General features: G+C 38.5%; 1 protein-coding gene across 1 annotated transcript in view; it reads left to right on the forward strand.

The window, feature by feature from the left end:
• The window catches only part of LOC149197035 (alpha-L-fucosidase 2-like), a 268,707-nt gene that overhangs the window by 219,853 nt on the left and 34,791 nt on the right, over positions 1 to 14,063 (forward strand). Inside the window, exon 6 of the mRNA XM_089408531.1 lies at positions 2,023 to 2,158. Within this exon, the coding sequence (XP_089264657.1) occupies positions 2,023 to 2,158 (136 nt within the window). The remainder of the gene's footprint in view (positions 1 to 2,022; positions 2,159 to 14,063) is intronic.

A 14,063-nucleotide genomic window follows, 5' to 3' on the forward strand; every position in this document is an offset into this window, starting at 1 on the left:
CATCTATAGATCATCAACTGAAAGAAAACAAGCACACAAGTGACACCTTTATTTTTGGACCAATGTCCCCAGAAAAACTCAATGCGGGAAAACCGGTGTAATTATTTAGAGGGTTATATTATTAAACAGTTTATTTGAGTACAAATGGGTGCCTAAATTGGCTCACCCGACAGAGAGAATATACGGCAACAATACCTCTATATTTGGAAACAGGTATTCAGAAAACCTGTCACACGAAACCCTCTCTAACACCACTGAAGCTGAGCGCTGACCCTTCTGACCTCTGCGTCAGCCTCCTCCTGACTTGCATCAGCCCCAAGAATCTCTGCGTCAGCCCTCTGAGGCATTGTGCAGCCTCTAGGAGCCTTTGCGTCACTCCCTCTGCCCTCTGCGTGGATGATGCAGTCTCTATGGGCTCTACGCTGACTCTACGTAGCTTGGACTGACTGCTGCTCTGACTCTCTCTATTTCTGTGTTGGTCTCCCAGTGTTGTCCCTACCTCTCTGCCTCGTACTCACTACCCCTCGCTACTGATCACCGATTCAACTTTGCTTAGCAACCCCGCTCTAGCAAAATGAATGACTGATAACTCTGGTGTGTTCTCCAGTTGACCCTCAAGCCTCCTCTTATACTTTTGTCGTTGGTCCACCAACGACCGAGATTAAATCTCTAATCAACGGCTAAGATTAGATTTGGCTTGATCCATGACTTTTGGAACCTTCTAACCCAGTTTTATATTAATACTCATTAATATTTTATTTTTCCTAAGTTTAGACTTAGGAACTCCATTAAAAATATTAATTATTTTAATATCTGCCAAACCGGGTACAATCTGTCCAAACCATTTTTGGGTCTTGGAGATCTCATGTGCTTTAGCCTATCCACCAATTTTCATGGCTAGAGTACATCTGATGCTACCCCAAATCAACACACCTCTTTCGGCTATTGCGCCGCCTCTCTGCAAGCTCTCTCTGCCTCTCTGTTATGTATTTTCCGGAAAGTCCTTGTCCCGGATTCTCTCTGCCCCTCAACTGCAAGATTTCCCCAATTGATTTTCCTCTTGAGAACTTCTCACCTCAAAAAATCATTTTCCTCAATCTCTTTGTATGTGTTTCCAAATGAACCTCAAGCCTCCATTTTATACTTTTCATGTTGAGTCTTCAACAATCGAGATTAAGTCTCTAATAAACGGCTAAGATTAAAACATGACTTGGTCCGCCTTCTAGATCATTCTCACCCATATTTTGATTAATATCCATCAATATTTTAATTTCCCTAAGTATAGACTTAGGAACTCCATTAAAAATATTAATTATTTTAATAAAATACAATCCGGGTGGAATTTCACCAAACGGTTTCTGGGTTTTTTAGAACTCATGTGCCTTACCCTCTCCACCAATTTTCAAGGCTAGAGCAGTTCCGATGCTACCAAAAACTAACAATGTTATCTATTACAGTTTATTGATGACAAATGTTATATGTTGTTTAAGGTTGATGTTATGTTTGATCATTCGATGACAGTGCTATAAGTGATATACGATTGATGTTATATGTGTACTAAATGGTTGGTGCTTTAATGATCATCATTAATCCAAATTTTAAATCTATGTTTTCATGTTTTTTGTGGTCATTCATTATTCTGTGCACTTTTCTTTTATAATATATATGCTGCAAAATATATTGAAATATGTACTATATAAAAATCACTTCTAGAAGCCTTTTCAAAATTGCACTTCCTGTTTCTACTGCCTGCTCCCAACCTCGGGGTGGATATATACTTGATATCTGATGAACAATGTTGTGTGTTGATTCTGCTTTCCCATTGCTTTTAGGATCATTCATTCCTCTGTTAAATGAAATAAAGAGTGTAAGTGCAATCAACAAAACAGATTTCTTCTAATATTAGATGCCATAAAAGGTGAAAATGCAAGCAGCAAAACAAATCTCTTAATAATTTTTAATATATATTTTATATGATCGTTTTGTTTCACAAGACATAATGTATTGCAATTTGTTTGGCAGGAACAAGATTTTCAAGATCCGGAAGTGCAACATCGGCACATGTCACATTTGTTTGGTCTGTATCCAGGTCATACAATAACAAGGGAGGCTACCCCAGACTTGTGCAAAGCTGCTGTCAACAGCCTGTTTAAAAGAGGTTTGGAAGTTAAATTTGAGTATTCAAGCTGTTTCCTTCATTTATAGCCATTTGAGGTTTCATTTGGTTATTCACCTTCCATATGCTGAATAAACACATTGAACTAGTTTCAACTTTCCAGAATGATGGTTTGGCCGCTTTTCCAAGTCAACAATTTAGAACAGGAATGAGAATGAGTGTGCCAATTCTTGTGCAAGTCTTAAATTGAGAGACTGCAAACTAGAGTTTTTTTGCTTTTCAATTTAAAGATTGGGAACATTTAAATTAGTGTTCTTGGATTAGCGGGTGTTGGAGTGTGAAATTTAGTTGTAAGCATCACTATCATAGAGTGGTTCTATATGTTTGAAATGGTGTTATTAGAACTGTTCCAGAAGCAACAGAATTGCTCGGTCCAATTGGTTTCAGAGCCATTCTAGCCTGGTTCTGTATGGAATTGACTTTAAGGAACCAAATTGGCTGGCTTCATACATTGTTGTATGACAGGACTAGAGACCACCAAATATCTATCTATCTATCTATATATATATATATATATATATATATATATATATATATATATATTAGCAAGCACAATACCTAATCCTAGGGCTTGTTATAAACGTAAATATATAATTTAATATAATTAATATAATGAAAATACATGTTTCGAGGCATCCCAACTAGGTATATATACAGGACCGTCATTGTATTGCATCATATTATTCTCTCATACATTTTATTCCTCAATGGATTTCTTTTCTTTCTACCAAATATTTTGGATATTTGTCATGATCCATGTTTGGCTATCATATCTGGTATCAGAACCTCATTTTTTTTTTATCTAACGGGGTTTCTCTGTTCTGCTGGTCTTTGACCACCACTAGTTTTTAGGTGTTTTTAAAATTTTAAAATTATATTGGGAAAAGAAGTGAAAGCAAATATGGGCTATAAGTTTGAAGATAAATTAGATATAAATAGCAAAAAGAAAAAAGTCCAGTCTGCTGCAATTTGAAGAAACCAAAATCAGAAAAATAAGAGTAATATAAAAGAGGGAAATAAAATGATTTATAAAAAAGAAGTCGTCAAAGTGTATGCAGTCTGTCGTCGTATGATCCACTGCATCACCGTATTTGCTGTCGCCTTTCCACAACACATCTGTGTAACCATCATCACACAGCCAACATCTGCCATTACTATGGTTTCTGTAGAGCCTCCATTGTACAGAGATTTTGGGTCACCACAGTACTACCAATCTACATAGCGTACGATTACCAAATAATTAGAGAACATTCAAAGCTTGTACAGTGAATTTAAATTATTGTATGTCTGCCATTAACACGCGACAACTGCTGTACGAATTAGCCATGTTGCATGTTTAGCTATCACATCCTGCACCCATCCATACAGCTCGTAAAAATTTCACAACAGTTTTTGCACCAGTATAGCCACCAAGTCACTTCTGTACTAATTCGGTGTGAAAGAAGTGTGTTGCCATACAAATCTGTACAATTGGACTTACAGACCATCACGTGTACTCACCAAAAATCCTTGGAAAATAACTTAAGAGTGTCTACATGAAAAACTTAAGTATCGAAGTCATAAAGGTATTTATAGTTTATGAATAAAAAAGGTATTGAAAAAATAAAAGCAAAAAGCGGGCTTTAAAAGGTATTAAAGATACATTCCTTGAGTTGAAATCTATAGATAAAATATATAGAGAGAGAAACAGTGAAAATATATAATAGGAAGGACCCACAGAATATGTGAAGCAATGTTTTAAAAAGGTTGAAATATATATATATATATATATATATATATATATATATAAAACAAGGTCCTCTTAAAAGAGGAAAAAGAAGGTCTAAAAAAGGGTTACTTTTAATACTCCAAAGTAGTTAAGTATTTAAGACCACGAATGGATTATAATTCAAGAAAGAAGGAAGGAAGATTATCCTATAAGGGTTATCCAATTGCAGACTGCAGATTACTTACATTAAAAGAGAGTATCCAAGGAAAACAGATTAATATTGTTATCACATGGATGACAGAACATTACATTAATATTAATTTGGCGAATCAATTATCAGTTCCAAAATCAAATATAGGTGAAAAGGAGGATATATTTTGCAAAAAATTTTATGAAATTAAGAACTTACAAGTGGCAATTGATGATTATGAATGTATATCTCAATTTAGTGTTACAAATATGTATAAAAAGAGATTGACATAATTATAGGTTTACAATGGTTTTGAACATTGGGTTCCTTCATATTTCACGATAAAAAGAAGAAATTTCTTCTAATTGGAAAACAGGAAACTTTTTCTAATTAAAATAAAAGGAAACTTTTTAACTTAGAAAATGTTAATTTATTCAACTTTTTGAGTGAATAATTAATTTTTACAAGTAAAAATTAATATTTTCTCACAAAAAGGGGAAACTACGGTAAAGTGGGTACTCTGAGTTAGAGAATGAGTACCCCCGAGGCATATGACACATGGCATATGACACCTAGTACGACTTTTTTAATTATTACATCAATTTTATAAGAAAAATTCTTGTTTGCGGGAACTTTTTTAATTGTAAAAAAAATCATAGAAAATCTAAATGCAATTTCGTAAGACTCTGGATAATGAGTAGCATGGTAATATACTTTGACTCTAGACTTAGACAACGTCACTAAGGCTTAGCCATTAGAATATGGTCTAGCTTTTGAGGTATGAATGAAAAACCTTAACAAAATCTTTATTGCTAAAAAGAGAAGAATAATCAACTAGGTAAAAAAACTCTATAGTAACTTCTGTGAAAATTCGAGAATCCCACCTGAATCAACGATTGCAGCAACTGATTAAACTTCTCCTATCTATTAATTACCGAAACAAATTATCCACTGCTTCCTACAACAAATATCGAAGCTAATACAACTACAACCTTCACTTAATTAATTAATTTGCCCAAAACAAGAACAAAACAATAGAGAAAAATCCACACAAGTGATAGTCTTTTTTGGACAAATGTCCCCGGAAAAACCAATGTAGGAAAATCGGTGCAGCAGCTCTGAGGGTTTTATATTATTAAGCAGTAGTTTCTGAATACAGCTCTGTATGCCCTTCTGGCAATCCGGTTACAAAGAAAATAAAGTGGCAAAAAATCTTAGTGAGATTACCTCATTCTACCCGACTATCTCTACATTGGCCTTGCATAGGCCCTGCGTTAGCGTCAAAAGGCTCTACGTCAACTCAACTGGGAAACATCTTGCCTTCTGGAGCAGTTTCTAGCCCTCCCATCTCAGAAATGTCAGCTCCTCTTCAAAACTCGAACTTCTGCTCTGGATGACTGCGTTGTCTTTGCATGAGCCCTTCTGGCTCAGCGTCAAGCTCTGTGTGGGCCCCTCTAGTCCAGAGTCAACCCTTCTGGGGTCTCTCTGCCTCTCTCTGTTGCTTATCCTAGGTCTTGGAGAAGATACTCCAACCCAACTATCCTTGCCCTTCACTGCAACAGCTCACTATAGAAAATCTCTCGACAGCTCCTCTACTTCAAAAAATTGAACTTTTGAACTCTCTATATGTCTTTCCAAGTGACCCTCAAGCCTCCTTAAATAATCTCTTCGTTGACATTCAACGGCCTAGATTAGAAGCTAATCAATGGCTAAGATCATTTATGCTTGATTCTCGTCTTCTTCTAGAAGTTACACCCACAATTTATATTAATACCCTTTAATTATTTTATTTTCCTAAGTTTAGACATAGGGTCCCTTTGAAAATAATTAATTATATTAATAAAACTGTTTTTGGGTGGAATTTCCCAAAACGCTTTTTGGGTTCTTTGGAATACATGTGCCTAAGCCTCTCTGCAAAATTTGAGACTTAGAGCACATCCAATGCTACCAGAAACCAACACTCCCTCTTATCGAGGAATGTGCTCTAGCGATGCCTCCCACTGAAGCATCACCCCGTTCTGTAACATCTCCCTCTGCGCTGCTGATGTGTGCCATGTTGTCCACCAACCACTGTGCAAGTGCTGCATTTGTACTGCTGCTGACCCTACCACTGTCAACACTGCATCCGTATTGCAACTCCCTTTGAAATTTTGCATTCGTGCTGTTGCTGGTACTACCACTGCACTGCAAGCTATTGTTGCTACTCCATCAGCAACGAAAAAGCTTCGCAAATTACTGAACTGACTGTGTTCAGTATGATACCACGTGAATGCTAGAGCTTGATTGATGCTAGTCTTTGCGCTGACCCTTTGAATTTATTGCGTTGCTGCTGACCTCTGCTCTGTGCCATCATCACTGCTGCCAACTCTTCTCTGCGTTGTTCAGTCTCTGGCACTCCTAGCCACTGCAATTGTCTCTCTAACACTCCTTGGCACCATCCGACACTAGTCCATCCTGCTACTTCTGATCTGGGCTACCGTAGCAAGGAATTGATCTGAGATGTGGGCTCCTCAAGGATCCATCCCATCTGTAGCTCTTTCGAACTACAGTGCCAAATCATCCCACCTCCCTCCTGGAGGTATCTCGGCTGTCATGGTGAACTCCTCCTCGATCTTTGCGGGCACAGCGTTTAGGTCGTGCTTCTCATCCTTGTCATTCTTCCTGAGAGGACACTGAGTTGCATAGTGACCCAACCCACGACACTTGAAGTACTTTATCTTCGAGATGTCCTTCTTACGCCTCCACTGCTCTTGCTGCCCCTTTGATGCAAGGGCTACTTTATCCTCCTCGTCCTTGGGCTTCGACCCACTGCTGCTGTTTCAGTGAAGCTTACACTTGACCTAGTCTCTCCTCAACTCCTCTTGTTTGAGCGTTGCCCACATCTCATCCCAATTCGACGAAGTCACCCTGCCTAGGATACTCTGAACAAAGACTTGCCCAGTGTTACTTGGGAGTGGGAGCGAAAGCGGGGAGCGTGAACGAAAACGGGTGCGGGAGCGACATTTTCAGAAGCTCCCGGTTTGGGAGCGAATCCCAGAGCGTTTTTTATATAATATATATATTTTTTATATTTTTATATTTTGATACTTATATGTCAATAAAAACATGTAGAATGATGAATTAGATATAAAAAACATAAAAAAACATAGATTGAACCATATAACAACAATCATTTAGAAGTTATAATCTTCATCAACCATGTCCACAAGTTAGTAACATAGTAACATACAACATACTGAGTCATGATTCATCAATCTTAAAGTTTCAAGCTTTCAAAATTCAATATATAACATTTATCATCATTGATCACCAAAGTTGTACTTGGAAGCTAAGTGTAACCATTACAACAAATAATATCTAACATGAAATGAAATGTTATAGAATGAAATGAAACAACTTTCAACTTTCATGAAGCATCATATTCGTAATTCATTACTACTGAGTTATAATTGCCAACTTCAAACTTAAATTGTCATATATTGTTTAGAAAAATATCATAATAAATATGAAAGAGTCAATAGTTATAAAAACTACTAGAAACTAGAAAAGACAAGTAAATCTATTATCTATTGCTTATGCTTGGGCCTCTTGCCACAATGAGAAATGTCTAATTTTTTAGTCTTGTTGGAAAATCAGGATCTTTATCATTAATATCACCCTCTAATCATTAATATCCAGGGGTATCTTTGTCATTACCTTTGTATCTATATAGGGATCTTTGTCATTAATATCACCCTCTAAGCATTAACATAAGATAGAAAAAGCATAGCATGTCAAGTCAAGATTTTGTTTGAGTGATGCGTACATTTTTAAGAGGGTCATGATAGAGGAGTTCGACAACCAATGTCACTAACATCAAGATACATAGAGGGATTGGTGCTATTGATTAGATACGAGTTCCATACCCTAATACATGACAAGATTCAATGGAAACAATGCAATCCTGAAATCCTGAAAAACTGATAAGTCTGCTGGATTTTGAATGAAATCTAAAATTCTACTTTTTGCATATGAAATCCAATGAGATCGAAACCACTCTCAAACATCCTGAGTCATTTCATGGTAATGTTAAAAGTTTAAGTAAAAGGATGAAAATGAAGATTAAAGAGAATGTCACTTTTTATCCTTTTACTTTAAGAATTTAACATTACCATGAATCGCATATCAATACTAGGGCCATAGACTTGATCATTAAGCTGCCCTACTAAAAAATTATTTGTTTCTTTGAAAAACAATTGCATTTGGAACATCATTGCAAATTTTTTTTTGCAAAATAGGCAAAAATGTCCCGAAAATGCTCCCAAAAAGGCAGGGAGTGATTTTTTTTTAGGGAGCTCGCTCCCGAAATCGCTCCCTTTTCGGGAGTGATTTCGGGAGCGCGCTCCATACCCTCTTCCGAGTCGCTCCCGCCGGGAGCGCGGATTGGGAGCGGGATCGTGGGGGGGGGGGAGGTGCTCCCCCACAACTATGGACTTGCCACTCATCTCAGACAGAATTGAGGGCCAATCTAACCAACTCTGAGTGTTGAGGTGTAGACCCCACAGTAGATAACTCATCACAGGTCTCCTGAAGCTTCGTGAGGAATGGATCCACACACCCCCTTCTGCATTTGAGCAGATCTCAACTTCTGTTCCAAGTACATCTTTCATTGCTTAGAAGATTCCTGATATAGTGTAGACAATGCGTGCCACATCTCTTTAGTAGTCCCTCTGCTAGCAATGTGACAGACCACATGATCCTTCACTCTGTCAGGGATCATTCTTTTCGCCTTCGCCATCTCAACTAGGTACTTCTTCAATGGATCTGAATCTGTAGTCACAACCACCATGCTGTTGACATATATCTTGAGGGCATGCTCATCTTGAAGGAATGGCATTCTAGCCTTCCAGATGACATAGTTGGATGCTCCATCCAACTAATCTCGATCCCTCAATCCATTGGTTGCCATCTCCACCACAAGAAAAAATGTTGAAAATCTCCTCTTTGGTTCTTATTTTTACTGCTTGGCCAATAAGAAAACATACTTCTTGGCGGGAAGTCTTACTGAGGAAAATTTCCCTCACAATGCTTCTTCTTTCTCTTTTGACGTCTTTCTGCCAAGTAAAACGGCCTGTAGAAAACACCGCGTCCCACCAGCTCCTCCTCACACTGAGGCTTCAACACTGCTTCCTCTACCTTGACAAACTTTCGAACTAGGAGTTCTTCCTCTCTATTGACTCACTCAGAGAGAGACTGCCTCGAAAATTAGCGCTCCGGCTAGGACTGCGGAAACCCTCTAGGGTTTCGAACTGTTGCCTCTTGTAATTTTTTTGATCTCCCACTTCTGCTTAGCGTTGGGTTCTTTGGCACTGTTCTTCTTGCTTCACCTGCACTAGTTCTAATACCATGTGAAAATTTGAGAATCACACCCGAATCAACTACTGCAGCAACTGATTAAACTTCTCCTATCTGTTAATTACCAAAACAAATTATCTACTGCTTCCTACAACAAATATCGAAGCTAATACAACTGCAACCTTCACTTAATTAATTAATTTGCCCAAAACAAGAACAAAACAATAGAGAAAAATCCACACAAGTGACATAGTATTTTTTGGACAAATGTCCCTGGAAAAACCCAATGCGGGGAAACCAATGCAGTAACTCTGAGGGTTTTATATTATTAAGCAGTGGTTTCTTAATACAACTTTGGATGCCCTTTTGACAATCCAGTTACAAAGAGAATAAACTGGTAGAAAAGATTAGTGAGATTACCTCACTCTACTTAGAAAATCCTGGCTATTCCGATAGCGGAATCACCTGTCCCCGATGATCTCTGCGTTGACCCTGCGTAGGCCCAATGTCAGCCTCAAAATGCTTTGCGTCAACTTAATTGGGAAACGTCTTGTCTTCTGGACGAGTTTCCAGCACTCGCAACTCAGAAATGCCAGCTTCTCTGCAAAACTCAGACTTTTGCTCTAGATCACTACGTTGTCTCTACGTGAGCCCTTCTGGCTCAACATCAAGCTCTGTGTGGGCCCCTCCGGCCTAGCGTCAACCCTTTTGGTGTTTCTTTGGCTCTTTCTAATGTTTATCTTAGGTCCTGGAGAAGATACTCCAACCCAACGATCCCTGCCCCTCACTGCAACAACTTACTATCAAAAATCTCTCTGCAACTCCTCTAACTCAGAAAATCGAACTTATGAAGTCTCTGTATGTCTTTCCAGTTGACCTTAAAGCCTCCTTGGATAATAACCTCATTGACATTCAACGACCCAGATTAGAAGCTAATCAATGGCTAAGATCATTTCTGCTTGATCCTCGTCTTCTTCTAGAAGTTGCACCAACAGTTTATATTAATACCCTTTAATCGATTTATTTTCCTAAGTTTAGACTTACGGTCCTTTTAAAAATAATTAATTATTTTAATAAAAGTGTTGCTGGGTGGAATTTCCCAAAACGCTTTCTGGGTTCTTTGGAATACATGTGCCGAAACCTCCCTACAAAATTTGAGACTTAGAGCACATTTGATGCTACCAGAAACCAACAACCTCCCTCATAACTAAACACCAGGGAGCTAAGTCTTTTTACATAATTTCATCATGCTAACATCATATATTACAATTACCCCATGGGGGTACAGAAGTTGCATAAAGAAGAAAGGGAGAAATTGGCTTGCAAGGTATTGTCGTTGCGACAAACATCCTTCAAAATTTTGCCTACACTTGAATTTTGGAGCTTCCTTGTGATCTTATGATTTTCCATTCTAAGTTGATCGTAGTCGCTTCATGGTCAGTTGATGATTTGGTAAGTGCTCAAGTCTTCTTCTGAGAATCTAACTATTGAAGCCACTTGCCTACACATGCTTAGCTTTTTGATGCATTAACAAGCGCAGCTCTTCCTAGCAAGCTCAACAATTAGTATCTGCCTGGGAAGATAAACATTGCTTAGTCCTTGAGGGCAGTGCTTGCGTAGTCTCTAAAAATAGTGTTTGTGCAGTCTTTAATGGCAGACATTGCGCAACTCTCAGAGATTGTGCAGTCTTTGATGATATTGTTTGCGCAGTTGACCAGGACAGTGCCTACACAAATCATGTGAACAGTCAGTACACAATTCTACTTGATAGTCTCCCTCACTCTTAGTTCCAAGACTATCATCATCCCAGTGAGTTTTCTCAACTGTTGCTTTTGCACCCTTTTGCTTTCATGACTTTCGCTTTCACATTCGTGACTATCATTTTGCTTGCTCTCACTTTCGCAGGTGTCGCTTTTGCTTTCTTTGGATTTCACATGTGTCACTTCAGTTCCTTTAGCTTTTGCAAGTGTTGTTTCAATTATTTTTACTGTCGCAATTGTCGCAGTTGACAAGGACAGTGACTACACAAATCTTGTGAATAGTCAGTACGCAATTCTAGTTGGCAGTCTCCCTCACTCTTAGTTCCAAGTCTATCAACATCCTAGTGATTTTTCTTAGTTGTCGCGTTTGCACACTTTTGCTTTCATAAATGTCGCCTTCACTTCCGCGACTGGCGTTTTGCTTGCTTTCACTTTCGCAAGTGTCGCTTTTTCTTTCTTTAGCTTTCACATGTGTCACTTTCACTTCCTTTAGCTTTTGTAAGTGTTGTTTTCTCTTATTTTTACTGTTTCAAGTGTTGCTTTTCATTGTTTTCATTCCCGCATGTGTCGCACTTTGGCGTGTTTGACCATGTACATGTCAACAATTCGAGATGCAAAGTAGAAAACAATGGACAAATTTTTTCAAGATCATTGTCATCATTCAACTTCAAATTTCATCATTATAATCCCGATTTCTGCAAGTTTAGTTTAAATGATTCTAGTATGACTATTAAGCCATGTAATATCGCCTAGCTAAACCTATGATTCTTCTCAAAGGGTTTCATCCTAGGGAGCTTTTTTAGCACAAATAATTGGCAGATTTTTTCTCCCAGATATACCCAAAGCTAGGGTGGAATTCTTTGATGAGTTCTTAGGTGAGTCATAGTCTTTATCGAGTCTATGTATTTTTCATACTAGATCATGTGTGTTGTCGTAAAATTGTGTAAAATCTTGAGGGTCTATGCCAAATGTGTATTTCCCCTTCCAAGGGTTGATATTGTAATATTTTGATGTAAAAGTGTGTTTAACGATAATTAAATGCATGATTCCTCATATTTAGACACCATGGCTAAATTATTTAAATTTAGATCCCTTTAGAGTGTGGAAAAATACTTATTCCCTATCGAGTCTTGTTAAGTTATGGTATGTTCTATGCTTATAACAGTTTACTTCTTTTCCTTATTATATTCCACAAATTAGCAATCACATGTACAAAAAGTAAAGTGCAGATAGAACATTAAACGATCAACAGAAAACAAGCCAAGACAAGAGACACAAGATGTGGCGGCTAGCCAGGGACAAACCCCACAATGTGTGGGGAAACCCTTTGATCAGATCTTCTTTTATCTTCAATAATTCAGCATAGAGAAATAGTACAATAAATCTGATTCATATAAGCAGTAGGAAACCCTAGATCAGCAGCATCAGCATTAGTGGCTTCATCATCAAACTAGGGCAGATGATATCTCACAAACCAACCGTCGGATCGGCTTGATTCCTCCACCAAAAGTTGCGGCTTCTAGAGGAGGTTCAGATGAACCTACAACGCAGTTCAGATGAGGAGATCTTCTAGTCCACGCAGCTCAAACTGTAATTCTGCAGTTGCAGCTTTAGTTTCGGCAGCTTCCGGCGTCAAACTAGGGCAGTCGATATCTTGCAAACCGTCCGTCGGATTGACTTGATTCCACCACCAAAAGTTGCGGCTTTTAGAGGAGGTTCAGACAAACCTACAACACAGTTCAGATGAGGAGATCTTTTAGTCCACGCAGGTCAAAGTTTACTTTTGCAGTTGCAGCTTCAGTTTCGGCAGCTTCTAGCTTCAAACTTGACAGTGGATATCTTGCAAACCGTCCGTCGAATTGACTTGATTCCACCACAAAAAGTTGCGGCTTTCAAAGGAGGTTTAGATGAACCTACAGTGCAGTTCAGATGAAGAGATCTTCTATTCCACGCAGGCCAATCTTTACTTCTGCAGTTGCAGCTTTAGTTTCAGGGGCTTCTGGCTTCACATGTGTGAGGGAGAGACCCTTTTCTGCGCAGTAGAGAAAATACTCTTTTCTACGTAGTAGAGAGAGAGAGATGTGATGAGATGAGTGAGTGAAAATGAGGAAAAGTTCTCCTGTATTTATACACAACGTTGATGTTTGAATAGATGTGACTGTTGGGCTTCTGAGCCTACATGAGTTGTAGGTCAGCTTGATAATAATTCCATAATCAAAATAAATTCATATCTCCGTAAATACTTATCGGAATCGGATGATCTTTATATCAATCCTACACCTCTCGACGAGAGGAATCTAATAAAAATATTATCATCGATAAATAAGATGACCCACATGATGTTTGGCCCTAGTTGCCAATTTTAACACTCCCTCTCAACTAGGGAGAACTTCATCTGCAATTTGTCTGCCGGTCGCTACTATTCATCCATCAAATGCACTACCCTGTACAACCTGACCCTTGCCATGCTCTGCTCTATTCTGTCTGTTATGCTTTGTCTTGTTCTGCCCTGTACTGATCTGTATTGATCTGCTTTGTTCTGCTTTCTCTTGCATTGTTCTGTTCTACTCTGCTTTTGTTCGAATTATGAAGAAAAAGAAATGATCGAGGATGTATCATATTGACTCAAAGTCAGTCTCAGAGTATGTACCAGTGGTCCTAGACCAGTCTCAACCAACCCGAAGTCATCGTCATAGTATGGTACTATTCCACTGGTTCCAAACCAGTATCATCCTCCGCTGACTCAAAGTCAGTCTCAGAGCGCGTACCACTGGTCCCAGACCAATCTCAACCGACCCGAAGTCAGCTTCATAGTAGGTATCACTCCTACCATTGGTCCCAGACCAATATCACAGTCTCAGAGAGTGTACCACTGGTCCCAGACCAGTCTCAACC

Source organism: Pinus tabuliformis, chromosome 2_2 (genome assembly GCF_031772625.1).
Source record: "Pinus tabuliformis cultivar Carrire ecotype Pingquan chromosome 2_2, CPIR1, whole genome shotgun sequence".
Classification (NCBI taxonomy): domain Eukaryota; kingdom Viridiplantae; phylum Streptophyta; class Pinopsida; order Pinales; family Pinaceae; genus Pinus; species Pinus tabuliformis.